The 18,679-nt window shown below is 66.0% G+C and overlaps 2 protein-coding genes across 2 annotated transcripts in view; one reads left to right on the forward strand and one right to left on the reverse strand.

Moving 5' to 3' along the window:
- OPLAH (5-oxoprolinase, ATP-hydrolysing) overlaps positions 1 to 13,156 on the reverse strand; it is a 51,131-nt gene extending 37,975 nt beyond the window's left edge. Inside the window, exons 1-4 of the mRNA XM_058812846.1 lie at positions 12,983 to 13,156; positions 10,165 to 10,356; positions 4,461 to 4,575; positions 2,666 to 2,789 (exon numbers count right to left, since the gene is read on the reverse strand). Coding sequence (XP_058668829.1) covers positions 2,666 to 2,789; positions 4,461 to 4,575; positions 10,165 to 10,356; positions 12,983 to 13,156 — 605 coding nt within the window. The remainder of the gene's footprint in view (positions 1 to 2,665; positions 2,790 to 4,460; positions 4,576 to 10,164; positions 10,357 to 12,982) is intronic.
- A 707-nt stretch (positions 13,157 to 13,863) lies between these two features.
- Positions 13,864 to 17,191, forward strand: EXOSC4 (exosome component 4). The gene is made up of 3 exons (XM_058812968.1): positions 13,864 to 14,078; positions 14,640 to 14,858; positions 16,820 to 17,191. The coding sequence occupies exons 1-3, from the start codon at positions 13,908 to 13,910 to the stop codon at positions 17,189 to 17,191; spliced, it is 762 nt and encodes a 253-aa protein (XP_058668951.1). The 5' UTR covers positions 13,864 to 13,907.
- The last annotated feature ends 1,488 nt before the right edge of the window (positions 17,192 to 18,679 follow it).

An 18,679-nucleotide genomic window follows, 5' to 3' on the forward strand; every position in this document is an offset into this window, starting at 1 on the left:
CTGATTTTGGAGTGAATTTGGGCTGAATTTTGGGCTGAATTTGGGCTGAATTTTGGGCTGAATTTGAGGTGATTTGGGGTGAATTTGGGGCTGAATTTGGAGTGAATTTGGGCTGAATATTGGGCTGAATTTGAGGTGATTTGGGGTCAAATTTGGGCTGAATTTGAGGTGATTTGGGGTGAATTTGGGGCTGAATTTGGGGTGAATTTGAGGTGAATTTGGGGCTGAATTTGGGCCGAGCTTGAGGCGATTTGGGCCGAGTTTTGGGCTGATTTTGGGGTGAATTTGGGGTCAATTTTGGGGTGAATTTGAGGTGATTTGGGGTGAATTTGGGGCTGAATTTGGGGTGAATTTGAGGTGAATTTGGGGCTGAATTTGGGCCGAGCTGGAGGCGATTTGGGCCGAGTTTCGGGCTGATTTTGGGGTGAATTTGGGGTCAAATTTGGGCTGAATTTGAGGTGATTTGGGGTGAATTTGGGGCTGAGTTTGGGGTGAATTTGGGGTGAATTTGAGATGATTTGGGGCTGAATTTGGGCTGAATTTTGGGCTGAATTTGAGGTGATTTGGGGTGAATTTGGGGCTGAATTTTGGGTGAATTTGAGGTGAATTTGGGGCTGAATTTGGGCCGAGCTTGAGACGATTTGGGGCTGAATTTTGGCCTGAATTTGGGATGAATTTGGGGTCAAATTTGGGCTGAATTTGAGGTGATTTGGAGTGAATTTGGGGCTGAGTTTGGGGTGAATTTGGGGTGAATTTGATATGATTTGGGGCTGAATTTGGGCTGAATTTGGGGCTGAATTTGGGGCTGAATTTGGGGTCAAATTTGGGGTGAATTTGCACCGAGCTTGAGGTGATTTGGGCCGAATTTTGGGCTGATTTTGGGGGGAATTTGGGGTCAAATTTGGGCTGAATTTGAGGTGATTTGGGATGAATTTGGCGCTGAATTTGGGGCTGAGTTTGGGCTGATTTGGGGTGAATTTGGGGTGAACTTGAGATGATTTGGGGCTGAATTTTGGCCTGAATTTGGGGTGAATTTGGGGTCGAATTTGGGCTGAATTTGAGGTGATTTGGGGATGAATTTGGGGCTGAATTTGGAGTGAACTCGGGGTTGAGTTTGGGGTCAATTTGGCCTGAACTTGGGTCGAATTTCCCCTTTCGCCCGAATTTCTCCACTTTCGATGTTTTTCGGGCGAACTTTGGGCGTTTTTCGATCTCCGGGAACTTTGGGTTGGGAGGGCGCCTTGGGGGACACCTGAGACACCTGGGGGTCACCTGGGACCCCCCCCCCCCAAATCCCCAAATGTCCCCACCCGTGCACAAGGGTGCAGAACCGCCGGGCTGGGGGACGCCCCCTAAAGCCCCCCGGGACCCCCAAAGCCCCCCAGGGACCCCCAAATCCCCCCAAATCCCCCCAAAGCCCCCCATTTCTCACGCGCAGCTGTGCAGCAGCAGCACCGCCAGGCTCTGGGGACCCTCAGGGACCCCTCAGGGACCCCCAAACCCCTCAGGACCCCCCAAAGCCCCCCGGGACCCCCCAAAGCCCCCCAAATCCCCCCCAAATTCCCCCGTTTCGCACGCATAGCTGTGCAGCAGCAGCACCGCCAGACTCTGGGGACCCTCAGGGACCCCTCAGGACCCTCCAAAGCCCCCCGGGACCCTCCAAAGCCCCCCGGGACCCCCCAAATCCCCCCGTTTCTCACACGTAGCTGTGCAGCAGCAGCACCGCCAGGCTCTGGGGACCCTCAGGGACCCCTCAGGGACCCCCAAAGCCCCCCGGGACCCCCCAAAGCCCCCCGTTTCTCAAGCGCAGCTGTGCAGCAGCAGCACCACCAGGCTCTGGGGACCCCCAAAGCCCCCCGGGACCCCCAAATCCCCCCCAAATCCCCCCAAATCCCCCCAAAGCCCCCCGTTTCTCACGCGTAGCTGTGCAGCAGCAGCACCGCCAGGCTCTGGGGACCCTCAGGGACCCCCCGGGACACCCCAAAGCCCTCAGGACCCCCCAAAGCCCCCCGGGACCCCCCAAATCCCCCCAAATCCCCCCCAAAGCCCCCCGTTTCTCAAGCGCAGCTGTGCAGCAGCAGCACCGCCAGGCTCTGGGGACCCTCAGGGACCCCCCAGGGACCCCCAAATCCCCCCCAAATCCCCCCAAATCCCCCCAAATCCCCCCAAAGCCCCCCGTTTCGCACGCGTAGCTGTGCAGCAGCAGCACCGCCAGGCTCTGGGGACCCTCAGGGACCCCTCAGGACCCCCCAAAGCCCCCCGGGACCCCCCAAATCCCCCCAAATCCCCCCAAATCCCCCCCAAATCCCCCCGTTTCGCACGCGTAGCTGTGCAGCAGCAGCACCGCCAGGCTCTGGGGACCCTCAGGGACCCCCCAGGGACCCCCAAATCCCCCCCAAATCCCCCCGTTTCGCACGCGTAGCTGTGCAGCAGCAGCACCGCCAGGCTCTGGGGACCCTCAGGGACCCCCAAATCCCCCCAAATCCCCCCAAATCCCCCCAAATCCCCCCAAATCCCCCCCAAAGCCCCCCGTTTCGCACGCGTAGCTGTGCAGCAGCAGCACCGCCAGGCTCTGGGGACCCTCAGGGACCCCTCAGGACCCCCCAAAGCCCCCCGGGACCCCCCAAATCCCCCCAAATCCCCCCCAAATCCCCCCGTTTCGCACGCGTAGCTGTGCAGCAGCAGCACCGCCAGGCTCCGGATGCCGCGGGCCAGGAGCCGCTCCAGGTCCGTGCGGAGCCGCGACACGTCCAGAGGGCGCTGCACGAGCAGGGTGACACCCGACACGCCTGGGGACAGGGACACGGGGACAGTGTCACGGTGTCACGGTGTCACGGTGTCACAGTGTCACTGAGAGCTCTGGGACAGCAACGCTGCACGAGCAGGGTGACACCGGACACACCTGAGGGGACACGGGGACAGTGTCACGGTGTCACAGTGTCACAGTGTCACAGTGTCACGGTGTCACAGTGTCACTGAGAGCCCTGGGACAGCAACGCTGCACGAGCAGGGTGACACTCGACACGCCTGAGGGGACATGGGGACAGCCACAGTGTCACCTACACCCCCTAAACCTGCCCGCTGCATGAGCAGGGTGGCACCCGACACGCCTGGGGGGACACGGGGACAGTGTCACAGTGTCACGGTGTCACGGTGTCACCGAGAGCCCCGAGAGCCCATAAACCCCCCTACTGCACCGACAGGGTGACACCGGGACACACCTGGGGGGACACGGGGACAGCCACAGTGTCATGGTGTCACCTACACCCCCTAAACCTGCCCGCTGCACGAGCAGGGTGACACCGGAGACACCTGGGGACGGGGACAGTGTCACAGTGTCACCGAGAGCCCCGAGAGCCCTGGGAAAGCCACACTGCACCGACAGGGTGACACCGGGACACACCTGGGGACATGGGGACAGGGACAGTGTCACAGTGTCATGGTGTCACCTACACCCCCTAAACCTGCCCGCTGCACAAGCAGAGTGACACCGGACACACCTGAGGGGACACGGGGGACAGCAGTGTCACAGTGTCACCTACAGCCCCTAAACCCCTCCAGTGCACGAGGAGGGTGGCACCGGACACACCTGAGGGGACACCAGTGTCACAGTGTCACCGAGAGCACTGAGAGCCCTCCTGCACCAGGAGAGGGACACCGGACACACCTGGGGACACGGGGACAGGGACAGTGTCACAGTGTCACAGCATCACCTACAGCCCCGGGACAGCCACACTGCAGCAGCAGGGTGACACCCGACACACCTGAGGGGACAGCAGTGTCACAGTGTCACCAAGAGCCCATAAACCCCCCTACTGCACCTGCAGGGTGACACCCGACACACCTGGGGACACGGGGACAGGGACAGTGTCACAGTGTCACCTACACCCCCTAAACCCTCCTGCTGCACCAGCAGGGTGACACTGGAGACACCTGGGGACATGGGGACAGTGTCACAGTGTCACCGAGAGCCCTGGGACACCCACACGGCAACAGCTGGGTGACACCTGAGACACCTGGGACAGGGACAGTGGCACTGAGAGCCCCTGAACCCCCCCACTGCACCTGCAGGGTGACACTGGTCACACCTGGGGACATGGGGACAGTGTCACAGTGTCACCGAGAGCCCTGGGACACCCAAAAGCCCCCAGTGCCACCGCACAGAGCGGCAGGGGACGGTGACAGGAGTGTCACCTGCCAGGTGCCACCCCAGTGCCACCACCCCAGTGTCCCACCTTGTACCCGGGGCCAGGTGTCACTGCCCCACAGGTGACAATGGTGACAACAGTGACAATGGTGACAATGGTGACACCCACCTTGTACCCGGGGCCAGGTGTCACTCCCGGGCAGGTGACAATGGTGACAATGGTGACAATGGTGACACCCACCTTGTACCCTGTCCCAGGTGTCACTCCCGGGCAGGTGACAATGGTGACAATGGTGACAATGGTGACACCCACCTTGTACCCGGGGCCAGGTGTCACTCCCGGGCAGGTGACAATCCTCCTGCTCCGGGATCAGCCGCTCGTCCACCTCGATCACCTCCTCGTACAGCACGTCCGGCATGGCCACCTCCTGCGGGGACACCGGGGGACACGGGGGTGACACGGGGTCACATCACCCCAGGGACACCGCGGGGACGTGGAGTGACATTGCTGGGTGGCACTGGAGTGACATTGTGGGGACATGGGGTCACATCACCCCAGGGACACTGTGGGGACGTGGGGTGACATTGCTGGGTGGCACCGGAGTGACACCGCGGGGACACGGGGTCACATCACCCCAGGGACACCGCAGGGACGTGGGGTGACATTGCTGGGTGGCACTGGAGTGACATTGTGGGGACACGGGGTCACATCACCCAGGGACACCGCGGGGACGTGGGGTGACATTGCTGGGTGGCACTGGAGTGACACCGCGGGGACATGGGACAGGAGTGGGGTGGGACAGGAGTGGGACACAACAGGGACAGGGCAGGGACAAGGGTGGCGCCAGGACAGGACTGGGGTGGCACCAGGGCTGGGGCAAGGACAGGAGGGGGACAGGATTGGGGTGGCGCCAGGAGAGGACTGGGGTGGGACAGGGACAGGAGTGGGACAGAGCTAGGGTGGCACTGGGACAGGAAGGGGACAGGAGAGGGACAGGAAGGGGACAGGGCCGGGACAGGGGTGGCACTGGGACAGGAAGGGGACAGGAGAGGGACAGGAGTGGGACAGAGCTAGGGTGGCACTGGGACAGGAAGGGGACAGGAGTGGAGTGGCACCAGGACAGGACTGGAGCAGCACTGGGACAGGACTGGGACAGAAACAGGGACAGGAGTGGAGTGGCACCAGGACAAGGACAGGGGTGGCACTGAGATGGGACTGAGATGGGACAGGGACAAGAAAGACACAGGAATGGGGACAGGGACAGGCACTGGGGCTGGGACAGGAGTGGGGTGGCACTGGGATGGAACTGGCACGGGACAGGGACAGGAGTGAGGTGGCACTGGGACAGGAAGGGGACGGGATTGGGATGGCACCAGGATAGGACTGGCACTGGGATGGGACTGGAATGCCACAGGTCAGGGACAGGGGTGGCACCAGGACTGGGGCTGGGACAGGAGTGGGACAGGACAGAGGTGGCACCAGGACAGGACTGGAGCAGCACTGGGACAGGACTGGGACAGAAACAGGGACAGGTCAGGGACAGGGGTGGCACCAGGACAGGAGTGGGGTGGCACTGGGACAGGAGGGGGGCAGGACTGGGGTGGCACTGGCATGGCACTGGGATGGGACAGGGACAAGAAAGGGACAGGAGTGGGGTGGCACTGGGACAGGAGTGGGACAGGACTGGGGTGGCACCAGGACAGGAATGGGGTGGCACCGAGGCTGGGACAGGAGTGGGGTGGCACTGGGACAGGAAAGGACAGGGCTGGGGTGGCACTGGCATGGGACTGGGATGGAACAGGGACAAGAAAGGGACAGGAATGGGGTGGCACTGGGGCTGGGGCTGGGACAGGGCTGGGGTGGCACGAGGACAGGAGTGGGACAGGAGTGGGGTGGCACTGGGACAGGAGTGGGACAGGGCTGGGGTGGCACTGGCATGGGACTGTGATGGGACAGGGACAAGAAAGGGACAGGAATAGGGTGGCACCAGGGCGGGGACAGGGACAGGAGTGGGGTGGCACTGGGACAGGAAAGGACAGGGCTGGGGTGGCACTGGGACAGGAGTGGGACAGGGCTGGGGTGGCACTGGGACAGGAGTGGGACAGAGCAGGGACAGGGCAGGGACAGGAGTGGCACCAGGACAGGACTGGGATGAGACAGGGACAGGACTGGAACAGGACAGGGACAGGACTGTCCCCTCCGTGTCCCCTGTCCCGTGTTGCCCCCCCGTGTCCCCTGTCCCCTGTCCCTGTCCCTGTTCCTGTCCACTGTCTCGTGTCCCCCCCGTGTCCCCTGTCCCCTGTCCCCTGTCCCGTGCCCCCTGTCCACTGTCTCGTGTCCCCCCCGTGTCCCCTGTCCCTGTCCCTGTCCCTGTCCACTGTCTCGTGTCCCCCCCGTGTCCCCTGTCCCTGTCCCTGTCCCGCCGGCTCTGGCCAGGCCACGCGGGCCACGGGCCAGGCCTGGCGCCCAGCCCAGCCCCGCTGGCGGGACAGGGACAGGGACAGGGACAGGGGACACGCCAAGGACACCTGGCCAGGCTCCGACACGCAGCCGCGGGGCACACAGGGGGACACGGCGGGGAGACACAGGGGACACGAGGGGGAGACACGGGTGGGGACACGGCGGGGACACCGAGTCCCACAGCAGGGACACCGTGGGGCACAGGGACAGGGTGTCAGTCACAGGAGGGGACACAGGGACAGGGCTGTGGGGACACCGTGGGGCACAGGGGGACACGGTGCCAGCCCAGGAGGGGACAGTGTGGGGCACACGGGGACACGGTGCCAGCCCAGGAGGGGACAGTGTGGGGCACACGGGGACACAGTCCCAGCCCCAGGAGAGGACAGTGACAGGGCAGTGGGGACACCGTGGGGCACAGGGGGACACGGTGCCAGCCTGAGAGGAGACACAGTGACAGGGTGGAGGAGACAGTGTGGGGCACAGGGGGACATGGTGCCAGCCCAGGAGGGGACAGTGTGGGGCACAGGGGGACGCGGTGCCAGCCCAGGAGGGGACAGTGTGGGGCACACGGGGACACGGTGCCAGCCCAGGAGGGGACAGTGTGGGGCACACGGGGACGCGGTGCCAGCCCAGGAGGGGACAGTGACAGGGCAGTGGGGACACCGTGGGGCACACAGGGACACGGTGCCAGCCTGAGCAGGGACAATGTGGGGCACATGGGGACACAATGCCAGCACCAGGAGGGGACAGTGTGGGGCACACGGTGCCAGCCCCAGGAGGGGACACAGTGCCAGGGTGGTGGGGACGCCGTGGGGCATAGGGGACACGGTGCCAGCCCCAGCAGGGGCACTGTGGGGGGACATTGGGACACGATGCCAACACAGCAGGGGACACAGGGACAGGGCTGTGGGGACACCGTGGGGCACAGGGGGACAGGGTGCCAGCCCCAGCAGGGACACGGGGACAGCGTGGTTGGGGACAGCGTGGGGCACATGGTGCCAGCCCAGGAAGGGACACTGTGGGGCACACGGGGACACGGTGCCAGCCCCGGGAGGGGACACAGGGACAGGGTGGTTGGGGACAGTGTGGGGCACACAGGGACACGGTGCCAGCCCAGGAGGGGACACTGCGGGGCACAGGGGAGGGGACACAGGGACAGGGTGGTTGAGGACACTGTGGGGCACACAGGGACACGGTGCCAGCCCAGGAGGGGACACTGCGGGGCACAGGGGACACGGTGCTATCCCGTGGGGAGGGACACACAGGGACACTGTGGGGCACAGGGGACACGGTGCCAGCCTGGGGGGGCGACACACAGGGACACGGTGGTGGGGACACTGTGGGGCACAGGGGACACGGTGCCAGCCCCAGGAGGGGACACTGTGGGGAACAGGGGACACGGTGCCAGCCCAGGAGGGGACACACAGGGACACGGTGGTGGGGACACCGTGGGGCACAGGGGACACGGTGCCAGCCTGGGGGGGCGACACACAGGGACACGGTGGTGGGGACACTGTGGGGCACAGGGGACACGGTGCCAGCCCCAGGAGGGGACACAGGGACAGGGTGGTGGGGACACTGTGGGGCACAGGGGACACGGTGCCAGCCTGGGGGGGCGACACACAGGGACACGGTGGTGGGGACACTGTGGGGCACACGGGGACAGCGTGAGGCACATGGAGAGGGGACACAGGGACAGAGTATTTGGGGACACCGTGGGGCACACGGGGACACAGTGCCGGTCATGGGACACGGTGCCGGTCACAGGACGTGCCAGCCCCGTGCCAGGCGGCCACGGGTCACCGAGGGGACACCGGGCGGGACATCATGTGGGTCAGTGTGGGGACACTGGGGGGACACTGAGGGGACATTGTGTGGGTCAGTGTGGGGACACTGGGGGGACACTGAGGGGACATTGTGTGGGTCAGTGTGGGGACACTGGGGGGACACTGTGGGACACTGAGGGGACACTGAGGGGACATTGTGGGGGTCAGTGTGGGGACACTGAGGGGACACTGAGGGGACACTGAGGGGACACTGAGGGGACAGACATCATGTGTGTGACCAAGGGGGTCAGCGTGGGGACACCGAGGGGACACTGAGGGGTCACGGGGGGGTCACAGGACACACCGAGGGGACACGGGGGGGTCACGGGGGGGTCACAGGACACACCGAGGGGACACGGGGGGGTCACGGGGGGGTCACAGGACACACCGAGGGGACACGGGGGGGTCACGGGGCACACCGAGGGGACACCGAGGGGACACGGGGGGGGTCACAGGACACACTGAGGGGACACGGGGGGGGGTCACAGGACACAGGGGACACGGGGCACTGCGGGCACAGGCACCTGGCACCCTGAACCCAGGGGACACTGGAACAAGGGGGATGTGGCACCACAGACCCGGCAGTGCCAGTGCAGGCACAGGTGTGCACAGGTGCGCCCAGGTGTACCGAGGTGTGTGCCCAGGTGTGTGTCCAGGTGTGTGTACAGGTGTGCCCAGGTGTACCGCGGTGTGTGCCCAGGTGTGTGCCCAGGTGTGTGTACAGGTGTGCCCAGGTGTGTGTACATGTGTATGCACATGTGTGCCCAAGTGTGTGTACAGGGCTGTCCAGGTATGCCCAGGTGTGCACATGTGTGTGCCCAGGTGTGTGTACAGGTGTGTGTACAGGTGTGTGTACAGGTGTGCCCAGATGTGTGTACAGGTGTGTACAGGTGTGTGTACAGGTATGTGTACAAGTGTGCCCAGGTGTGTGTACCGGGCTGTCCAGGTGTGCCCAGGTGCATGCCCAGGTGTACCCAGGTGTGTTCCCAGGTGTGTGTACAGGTGTGCCCAGGTGTGTGTACATGTGTATACACATGTGTGCCCAAGAGTGTGTACAGGGCTGTCCAGGTGTGCCCAGGTGTGTGCCCAGGTGTGTGTACAGGGGTGTGTACAGGGGTGTGCCCAGGTGTGTACAGGTGTGCCCAGGGGTGTGTCCAGGTGTGTGTACAGGTGTGTGTACAGGTGTGCCCAGGTGTGTGCACAGGTGGGGGTACAGCTGTGCCAAGGTGTGCCCAGGTGTGTCCAGGTGTGTCCAGGTATACCCAGCTGTACCCAGGTGTGCCCAGGTGTGTGCCCAGGTGCTCACCAGGTCGAAGAGGCGGGGCCGGGCCTGGGTGCCGATGTGCAGCAGGTGTCGGGGTGGGTTTGGGTGGCTTTGGATGGGGTTGGGGTACAGGTGCGTGCCCAGGTGTGCACCCAGGTGTGCCCAGGTGTGTCCAGGTGTGCCCAGGTGTGTGCCCAGGTGTGTCCAGGTGTGCCCAGGTGTGTACCCAGCTGTACCCAGGTGTGCCCAGGTGTGTACCCAGCTGTACCCAGGTGTGCCCAGGTGTGCGCCCAGGTGCTCACCAGGTTGAAGAGGCGGGGCCGGGCCTGGGTGCCGATGTGCAGCAGGTGTCGGGGTGGGTTTGGGGCTGGGTTTGGGTGGCTTTGGATGGGGTTGGGGTACAGGTGCGTGCCCAGGTGCGTGCCCAGGTGTGCCCAGCTGTGCCCAGCTGTGCCCAGGTGCTCACCAGGTCGAAGAGGCGGGGCCGGGCCTGGGTGCCGATGTGCAGCAGGTGTCGGAAGCCGCGGGTCACGGCCAGGGCCGCGCGCTCGCCCCGGCGCTGCAGCAGCGCGTTGGTGGCCACCGTGGTGCCCATGCGGATCCACTGGATCCGGGAGCCGTCCAGGGGCTCCTCACAGGGCAGGGCCACCCCCAGCTCCTGTGGGACCCCGAAACTGAGACCCCAGACCCAACTGGGGACCCCAGACCCATGTGGGGAGCCCCAGCCCCATTTAGGGACCCCCAGCCCCATTTAGGGACCCACAGCCCCCCAGGTGCCCAAGCGGATCCACTGGATCCGGGAGCCGTCCAGGGGCTCCTCACGGGGCAGGGCCACCCCCAGCTCCTGCGGGACCCCAACATTCACCTGTGGGACCCCAGACCCACAGCAGGACCCACAGCGGGACCCCAGCCCCATTTAGGGACCCACAGCCCCTCTGGGTGCCCATGCGGATCCACTGGATCCGGGACCCATCCAGGGGCTCCTCCCGGGGCAGGGGCACCCCCAGCTCCTGTGGGACCCCGAAACTGAGACCCCAGACCCATGTGGGGAGCCCCAGACCCATGTGGGGAGCCCCAGACCCATTTAGGGACCCACAGTGGGATCCTCAGCAGGACCCCAGCCCCACAGCCCCCCAGGTGCCCATGCGGATCCACTGGATCCGGGACCCGTCCAGGGGCTCCTCACGGGGCAGGGCCACCCCCAGCTCCTGCGGGACCCCAAAACTGAGACCCCAGACCCATGTGGGGAGCCCCAGACCCATTTAGGGACCCCCAGCCCCATTTAGGGACCCACAGCCCCCCAGGTGCCCATGCGGATCCACTGGATCCGGGAGCCGTCCAGGGGCTCCTCACGGGGCAGGGGCACCCCCAGCTCCTGCGGGACCCCGAAACTGAGACCCCAGACCCATGTGGGGAGCCCCAGACCCATGTGGGGACCCCAGACCCAACTGGGGACCCACAGTGGGATCCTCAGCAGGACCCCAGCCCCACAGCCCCCCAGGTGCCCATGCGGATCCACTGGATCCGGGACCCGTCCAGGGGCTCCTCACGGGGCAGGGCCACCCCCAGCTCCTGCGGGACCCCAAAACTGAGACCCCAGACCCAACTGGGGACCCCAGACCCATTTAGGGACCCCCAGCCCCATTTAGGGACCCACAGCCCCCCAGGTGCCCATGCGGATCCACTGGATCCGGGAGCCGTCCAGGGGCTCCTCACGGGGCAGGGGCACCCCCAGCTCCTGCGGGACCCCGAAACTGAGACCCCAGACCCATGTGGGGACCCCAGACCCAACTGGGGACCCACAGTGGGATCCTCAGCAGGACCCCAGCCCCACAGCCCCTCTGGGTGCCCATGCAGATCCACTGGATCCGGGATCTGTCCAGGGGCTGCTCCCGGGGCAGGGGCACCCCCAGCTCCTGTGGGACCCCAAAATTCATCCAAGGAAGCCCAAAATTCACCAGGAGACCCCAAAATTCACCTGTGGGACCCCAGACCCGTTTGGGGACCCCCAGACCCATTTGGGGACCCCCAGACCCCCGGTGCCCGAGTGGATCCACTGGATCCCAGACTTGTCCATCCTGGGGCAGGGACACCCCCAGCTCCTGTGGGACCCCAAAACTGAGACCCAGACCCCAGACCCATTTGGGGACCCCCAGCCCCACTTGGGGACTCCCAGACCCATTTGGGGATCCCAGCCCCACTTAGGGACCCTCAGACCAATTTAGGGACCCCCAGACCCATTTGGGGACCCCCAGAGCCACTTGGGGACTCCAGAACCATCTCGGGACCCCCAGACCTCCCTGGGGACCCCAGACCCACTTGGGGACCCCAGACCCATTTGGGGATCCCAGCCCCACTTAGGGACCCTCAGACCCATTTAGGGACCCCCAGACCCATTTGGGGACCCCAGACCCACTTGGGGACTCCCAGCACGGGGTTGGGCCGGGGGTCCAGGCAGGCCCAGGGCTGGGGTGGGGGGGGGGCCGGGGGGGTCTGGGGGGTCCTCTTGGGGGGTCCCGAAATTTCCCACGGAGGTCTCGGGGAGAGGCATTTGGGGGGGGGGGGGGTCCCGGTGAGTTCCTGAGGGGGTCCCGGGGGTCCCAGCAGGGCATTCGGGGGATTTGGGGGGTCTCGAGGATCCCAGGGATTCTGGTGGTCCCAGAAGGGTACTCGGGGGGTTTGGGGGTGTCCCCAGTGTCCCCCCGCCATGTCCTGGGGGGTCCCGGGGGTCCCGGCAGGGCACTTGGGGGGGGTCCCGGGGATCCCGCTGTCCCCCCGCCATGTCCCGGGGGTCCCGGGGGTCCCAGAAGGGAATCTGGGGGGTCCCGCCATGTCCCTGCCGCGTCCCCCTGCCTTGTCCCCGCCAAGCCTCGCTGTCCCCCCGCGATCCCCGCCGTGTCCCCGGGGTCCCGTTGCTGTCCCCCCGGTGTCCCCCCGCTGTCCCCCCGCTGTCCCCCTCGCTGTCCCCGCCGTGTCCCCGGTGTCCCCCCGCTGTCCCCCCGCTGTCCCCCCGCTGTCCCCCTCGCTGTCCCCGCCGTGTCCCCGGTGTCCCCCCGCTGTCCCCCCGGTGTCCCCCCGCTGTCCCCCCGCTGTCCCCCCGCTGTCCCCCCGCTGTCCCCCTCGCTGTCCCCGCTGTCCCCCCCGCTGTCCCCCCGCTGTCCCCCCGCTGTCCCCCCGCTGTCCCCCTCGCTGTCCCCGCTGTCCCCCCGGTGTCCCCCCGCTGTCCCCGCGGTGTCCCCCCGGTGTCCCCCCGGTGTCCCCGCGGTGTCCCCCCGGTGTCGCACCTCCTGCAGGACGCGGCGGATGCCCTCGGTGGGCGCGTCGCGGTACGCGGGGTCCTCGGAGAGCAGCTTGAGGACGCGGACGCGGCCGCCGGGGCAGCGGGCGAACACGTCCGTGAAGGTCCCGCCGCGGTCGATGGCGAACTGGAACCCGGCGGGGCCCGGCGGGGCGGCCATGGCTGCACCGGGATCGGCACCGCGATCGGGATCGGTACCAGCGGCAGCGGCGGCGCTCGGGGCCGCTCCGGACCGGCCTGGGCAAGGTCAGCGCTGGCCGGACGGGGGTCAGCGGGAACGGCGGAGCGGAGCCGCCCGCTCCGGCCCGCCCGGCGCTCGGTGCCGCCCGGTGCCGGCGGGACACGGGCTCGGTGCTGTCCCGGTGCCGGTTCTGACCCGCTCCGAGCGCTCGGGACGGCCGGCGGTGCCCGCTCGGGACCGGCACCGGGACCGGGACAGCCCGGGAAGGTTCGGCCGTGCCCGAGGGGGGGTCCGGGGGTGCTGCCGCTCCGCCAGGGGGCGCCGGGGTCGCTCCGGTGCCGCCCGGTCCCGTTCGGTGCCGCGAACCGGCCGAGGGGGCGGGGCCCTACGGGGGGCGGGGCCTCCCGGGGGCGGAACCGGGACACCGCCTCCCTGGGGGCGTGGTCTGTACGGAGGGGCGTGACCGAATAGGGCGTGGCCTTGTAGGGGATTACGTCACAGGGGCGTGGCCCCAGGGAACAAGCCGGGGGGCGTGGCCTCAGCCGCGGGAGCGTCAGGGGGGCGGTGCCTCCCGTTGGCGGGCTTCTCGCGTGGGCCAAGCCGGGAGTTGTAGTCCGGCCCCGCACGGCGCGCACGGGCAGTAAAGGCCGCGCGCGGTGCACGCCGGGAGTTGTAGTCCGGCCCCACACGCGGTGCCGGCGGCGGGAGCGGCACCGGCGGCGGTACCGGCATGGCGGGGCTGGAGCTGGTGTCGGACGCGGGGTTCCGGGCGGACGGGCGGCGGCCGGACGAGCTGCGCAAGGTGCGGGCCCGGCTCGGGGTGCTGGCCCGGGCCGACGGCTCGGCCTATCTGGAGCAGGGCAACACCAAAGTGCTGGCGGCCGTGTACGGCCCGCACGAGGTGAGCGGGGCCCCGGGGCTGTAAAAGTCCTCTCTCAGGGCTGTGACCCCCCCTCAGTGCCTGTGGCCCCCCACCCAGTCTCTGTGCCCACCGCCTCAATGTCTGTGACCTCCCCCCCCCCCCATGTCTCTGCCCCCCTCCCCGTGGGGTTTTCAGGGTCCCCCATTCTGACCCTCCTCAATTTGTGCCTCCCCCTGTCCTGGGACCCCCCCCCCCTGCCCCCCGTTTCTCTCTCTCACCTCCCCATACGGGGGTCCCACAGCCCCCTCCCCATAGGGGTGCTCCCCCCACTCCCGGCCCCTTTTCCCCCCAGGGTTCGGGGATCCCACAGCCCCCCATTAGGTGTCCCCCAAATCCATGCCCCCCTTTTCCCCCCGCAGGTTCGGGGGTCCCGGGCCGAGGCCCCCCCATATGTGTGCACCCCACTCCAACCCCCATTTTCTCCCCAGGTTCGGGGGTCCCATGCCAAGGCCCCCCCAAATCCATGCCCCTCTTTCCCCCGCAGGTTCGGGGGTCCCGGGCCGAGGCCCCCCCAAATCCATGCCCCCCTTTTCCCCGCAGGTTCGGGGGTCCCGGGCCAAGGCCCCCCCGGACCGGGCGCTGCTCAGCGTCCGCTGCAGCTCGGCCCCGTTCGCGGGGGGCGGCGAGCGGCGCCGGCGTTCGGCGCAGGGCGGCACGGACCGGAGATCGGGGGAGCGAGCGCTGCTGCTGCGGGGCGTGCTGGAGGGAGCCGTGCTCAGCCAGCTCTACCCGCGCTCGCAGATTGACGTGCACGTACAGGTGAGCTTTGGGGGGTCCTGAGGGGAATTTGGGGGGTTCTGGGTGGGTCTGGGGGTGTTCTGGGGGGGTTTAGGGGGATTCGGGGGGATCCTGGGGCGTGCTGGAGGGAGCCGTGCTCAGCCAGCTCTACCCGCGCTCGCAGATCGACGTGCACGTACAGGTGAGCTTTGGGGGGTCCCGAGGGGAATTTGGGGGGGTTCTGGGGGGGTTTGGGGGTGTTCTGGGGGATTCGGGGGGATCCTGGGGTGTGCTGGAGGGAGCCGTGCTCAGCCAGCTCTACCCGCGCTCGCAGATCGACGTGCACATACAGGTGAGCTTTGGGGGGTCCCGAGGGGAATTTGGGGGCTTCTGGGTGGGTTTGGGGGTGTTCTGGGGGGGTTTAGGGGGATTCGGGGGGATCCTGGGGCGTGCTGGAGGGAGCCGTGCTCAGCCAGCTCTACCCGCGCTCGCAGATCGACGTGCACGTACAGGTGAGCTTTGGGGGGTCCCGAGGGGGTTTGGGGGGTCCTGAGGGGGTTTGGGGGCTTCTGGGTGGGTTTGGGGGTGTTCTGTGGGGGGTTTAGGGGAGCGCTGCTGCTGTGGGGCTGGAGGGAGCCGTGCTCAGCCGGCTCTATCCCCGCTCCCAGATCGACGTGCATGTACAGGTGAGTCTGGGGGAGTTTGGGGGGTCCTGGGTGGGTTTAGGGGCCCTGGAGGGGCTGTGCTCACCCAAAATCTGTGGCGTTTCGGGGTGATTTGGGTGTTTTTGGAGTGTCCCTGACCACAGGTGCTGCAGGCAGATGGAGGCAAGCTGGGCGTCACGGGGGGGGGCACAGCTGGGCTGGGACACACATGGGTTCTGTGTGGTTTTGGGGTTTTTTAGGGTGTTTTAGGGTTTGTTTTGGGGTCTTTCAGGGGATGTTTTGGGGTAATTTGGGCATTTTGGGGTAACCCTGGCCCCTTTTCCCCCAGATTCTGCAGGCTGACGGCGGTGAGCTCGGTGCCAGCGTGAGCGCGGCCGGGCTGGTCCTTCTGGGGCACATAGGATCTGTGGGATTTTGGGGTGTTTCAGGGTTTGTTTTGGGGGATTTTGGGGTGACCCTGACCCCTTCTCCCCCAGATTCTCTAGGCTGACGGCGGTGAGCTCGGTGCCAGCATGAGCGTGGCAGGACTGACCCTGCTGGGGCACACAATGTCAATACAATTTTGGGGATATTTTGGGGTGATCCTGACCCGTTTCTCCCCAGGTTCTCCAGGCGGACGGTGGTGAGCTGGGTGCCAGTGTCACTCCTTGATGCCAGCATGGCTGGGCTGGGGCACACAGTGTTAATACGATTTTGGGGATATTTTAGGACATTTTGGGGTGACCCTGACCCGTTTCTCCCCAGGTTCTCCAGGCGGACGGTGGTGAGCTGGGTGCCAGTGTCACTCCTTGATGCCAGCTTGGCTGGGCTGGGGCACACAGTGTTAATACGATTTTGGGGATATTTTAGGACATTTTGGGGTGACCCTGACCCGTTTCTCCCCAGGTTCTCCAGGCGGACGGTGGTGAGCTGGGTGCCAGTGTCACTCCTTGATGCCAGCTTGGCTGGGCTGGGGCACACAGTGTTAATACGATTTTGGGGATATTTTAGGACATTTTGGGGTGACCCTGACCCGTTTCTCCCCAGGTTCTCCAGGCGGACGGTGGTGAGCTGGGTGCCAGTGTCACTCCTTGATGCCAGCATGGCTGGGCTGGGGCACACAGTGTCAATACGATTTTGGGGATATTTTGGGGATATTTTGGGGTGACCCTGACCCGTTTCTCCCCAGGTTCTCCAGGCGGACGGCGGTGAGCTGGGTGCCAGTGTCAGCGCGGCAGGACTGGCGCTCCTGGACGCCGGCGTGGCGCTGCTGGGGCACACAGTGTCAATACGATTTTGGGGATATTTTAGGGTTATTTTGGGGATATTTTGGGGTGACCCATTCCCCTTTTCCCCCAGGTTCTCCAGGCGGACGGCGGTGAGCTGGGTGCCAGTGTCAGCGCGGCAGGACTGGCGCTCCTGGACGCCGGCGTGGCGCTGCGCGGGGCCGTGGTGGCCGGGTCGGCCGGGCTGGCCGAGCCCCCGGCCGGGCCCCCGGTGGCCCTGAGCGACCTGAGCGCGGCCGAGGAGGCGGCCGGGGGCCCCAGGCTGGCCGTGGCCACGGTGGCGGGCAGCGGGCAGCTGGCCCTGTGCCAGCTCAGCGCCCGCCTGCACCAGGAGCGGCTGCGGCCCGTGCTGGACGCTGCCCAGGCCGCCTGCCAGGGGCTGCACGCCGTGCTGGACGGCGTGGTGAGGGCCAGGCTGCGCCAGGACACCGCCATGGAGCACTGACCAGCGTGGTGACCACCCCAGGACAGCGCCATGGAACACTGAGTGACCACCCCAGGACACCGCCATGGAGCACTGACCAGCATGGTGACCGCCCTGGGATGCTGCCATGGAGTGTTGAGTGACCACAGGGACAGCCCCAGGACACTGCCATGGAGCACTGACCAGCATGGTGACCGCCCTGGGATGGTGCCATGGAGTGCTGAGTGACCACAGTGACCACCCAGGACACCGCCATGGAGCACTGACCAGCGTGGTGACCACCCCAGGACAGCGCCATGGAGCACTGACCAGCATGGTGACCACCCTGGGATGGTGCCATGGAGTGCTGAGTGACCACAGTCACCACCCCAGGACACTGCCATGGAGCACTGACCAGCATGGTGACCACCCTGGGATGGTGCCATGGAGTGCTGAGTGACCACAGTCACCACCCCAGGACACCGCCATGGAGCACTGACCAGCGTGGTGACCACCCCAGGACAGCGCCATGGAACACTGAGTGACCACCCCAGGACACTGCCATGGAGCACTGACCAGCATGGTGCCCACCCCAGGACACTGCCATGGAGCACTGACCAGCATGGTGCCCACCCCAGGACACTGCCATGGAGCACTGACCAGCATGGTGCCCACCCCAGGACACCGCCATGGAGCACTGACCAGCATGGTGACCACCCTGGGATGGTGCCATGGAACACTGAGTGACCACCCCAGGACACTGCCATGGAACACTGAGTGACCACAGTGACCACCCTGGGACATCATCATGGCACAGTGACCATCGCAGTGACCACCCTGGGGACACGGCCATGGCACAGTGACCAGAGTGACCAGCAGAGACACTGCCATGGCACAGTGACTGACCACTGGGACACTGAGGGGACATTGCCACAGAGCAGTGACCGCTGCAGGGACATGGCCGTGGCACAGTGACCTTAGTGACCACCGTGGGGACACCAGGACACCACCATGACACAATGACCACAGTGACCACCGTGGGGACACCAGGACACCACCATGGCACAATGACCACAGTGACCACCATGGGGACACCAGGACACCACCATGACACAATGACCACAGTGACCACCGTGGGGACACCAGGACACCACCATGGAGCGGTCACTGACCACAGTGACCACCATGGGGACATGGCCATGGAACGGGGACTGCCACGGCACAGTGACCACTGTGGGGACACCATGGGGACACTGCCATGGCCAAGTGACCTGGGGGACCCTGTGGTGACCAACTGACCCCTGGGGGCTGCAGCCTCACACCACTGCAGTGACCAGTCCTGGGGACACTGGGGACACTGTGGCTGTGACCCTGCAGTGACCAGCAGCTCCTGGGGACCCTGCAGTGACCCTGCAGTGACCAGTCCTGGGGACACTGGGGACACTGTGGCTGTGACCCTGCAGTGACCAGCAGCTCCTGGGGACCCTGCAGTGACCCTGCAGTGACCAGTCCTGGGGACACTGGGGACAC

Source organism: Ammospiza caudacuta, chromosome 1, assembly GCF_027887145.1.
Source record: "Ammospiza caudacuta isolate bAmmCau1 chromosome 1, bAmmCau1.pri, whole genome shotgun sequence".
Lineage (NCBI taxonomy): Eukaryota > Metazoa > Chordata > Aves > Passeriformes > Passerellidae > Ammospiza > Ammospiza caudacuta.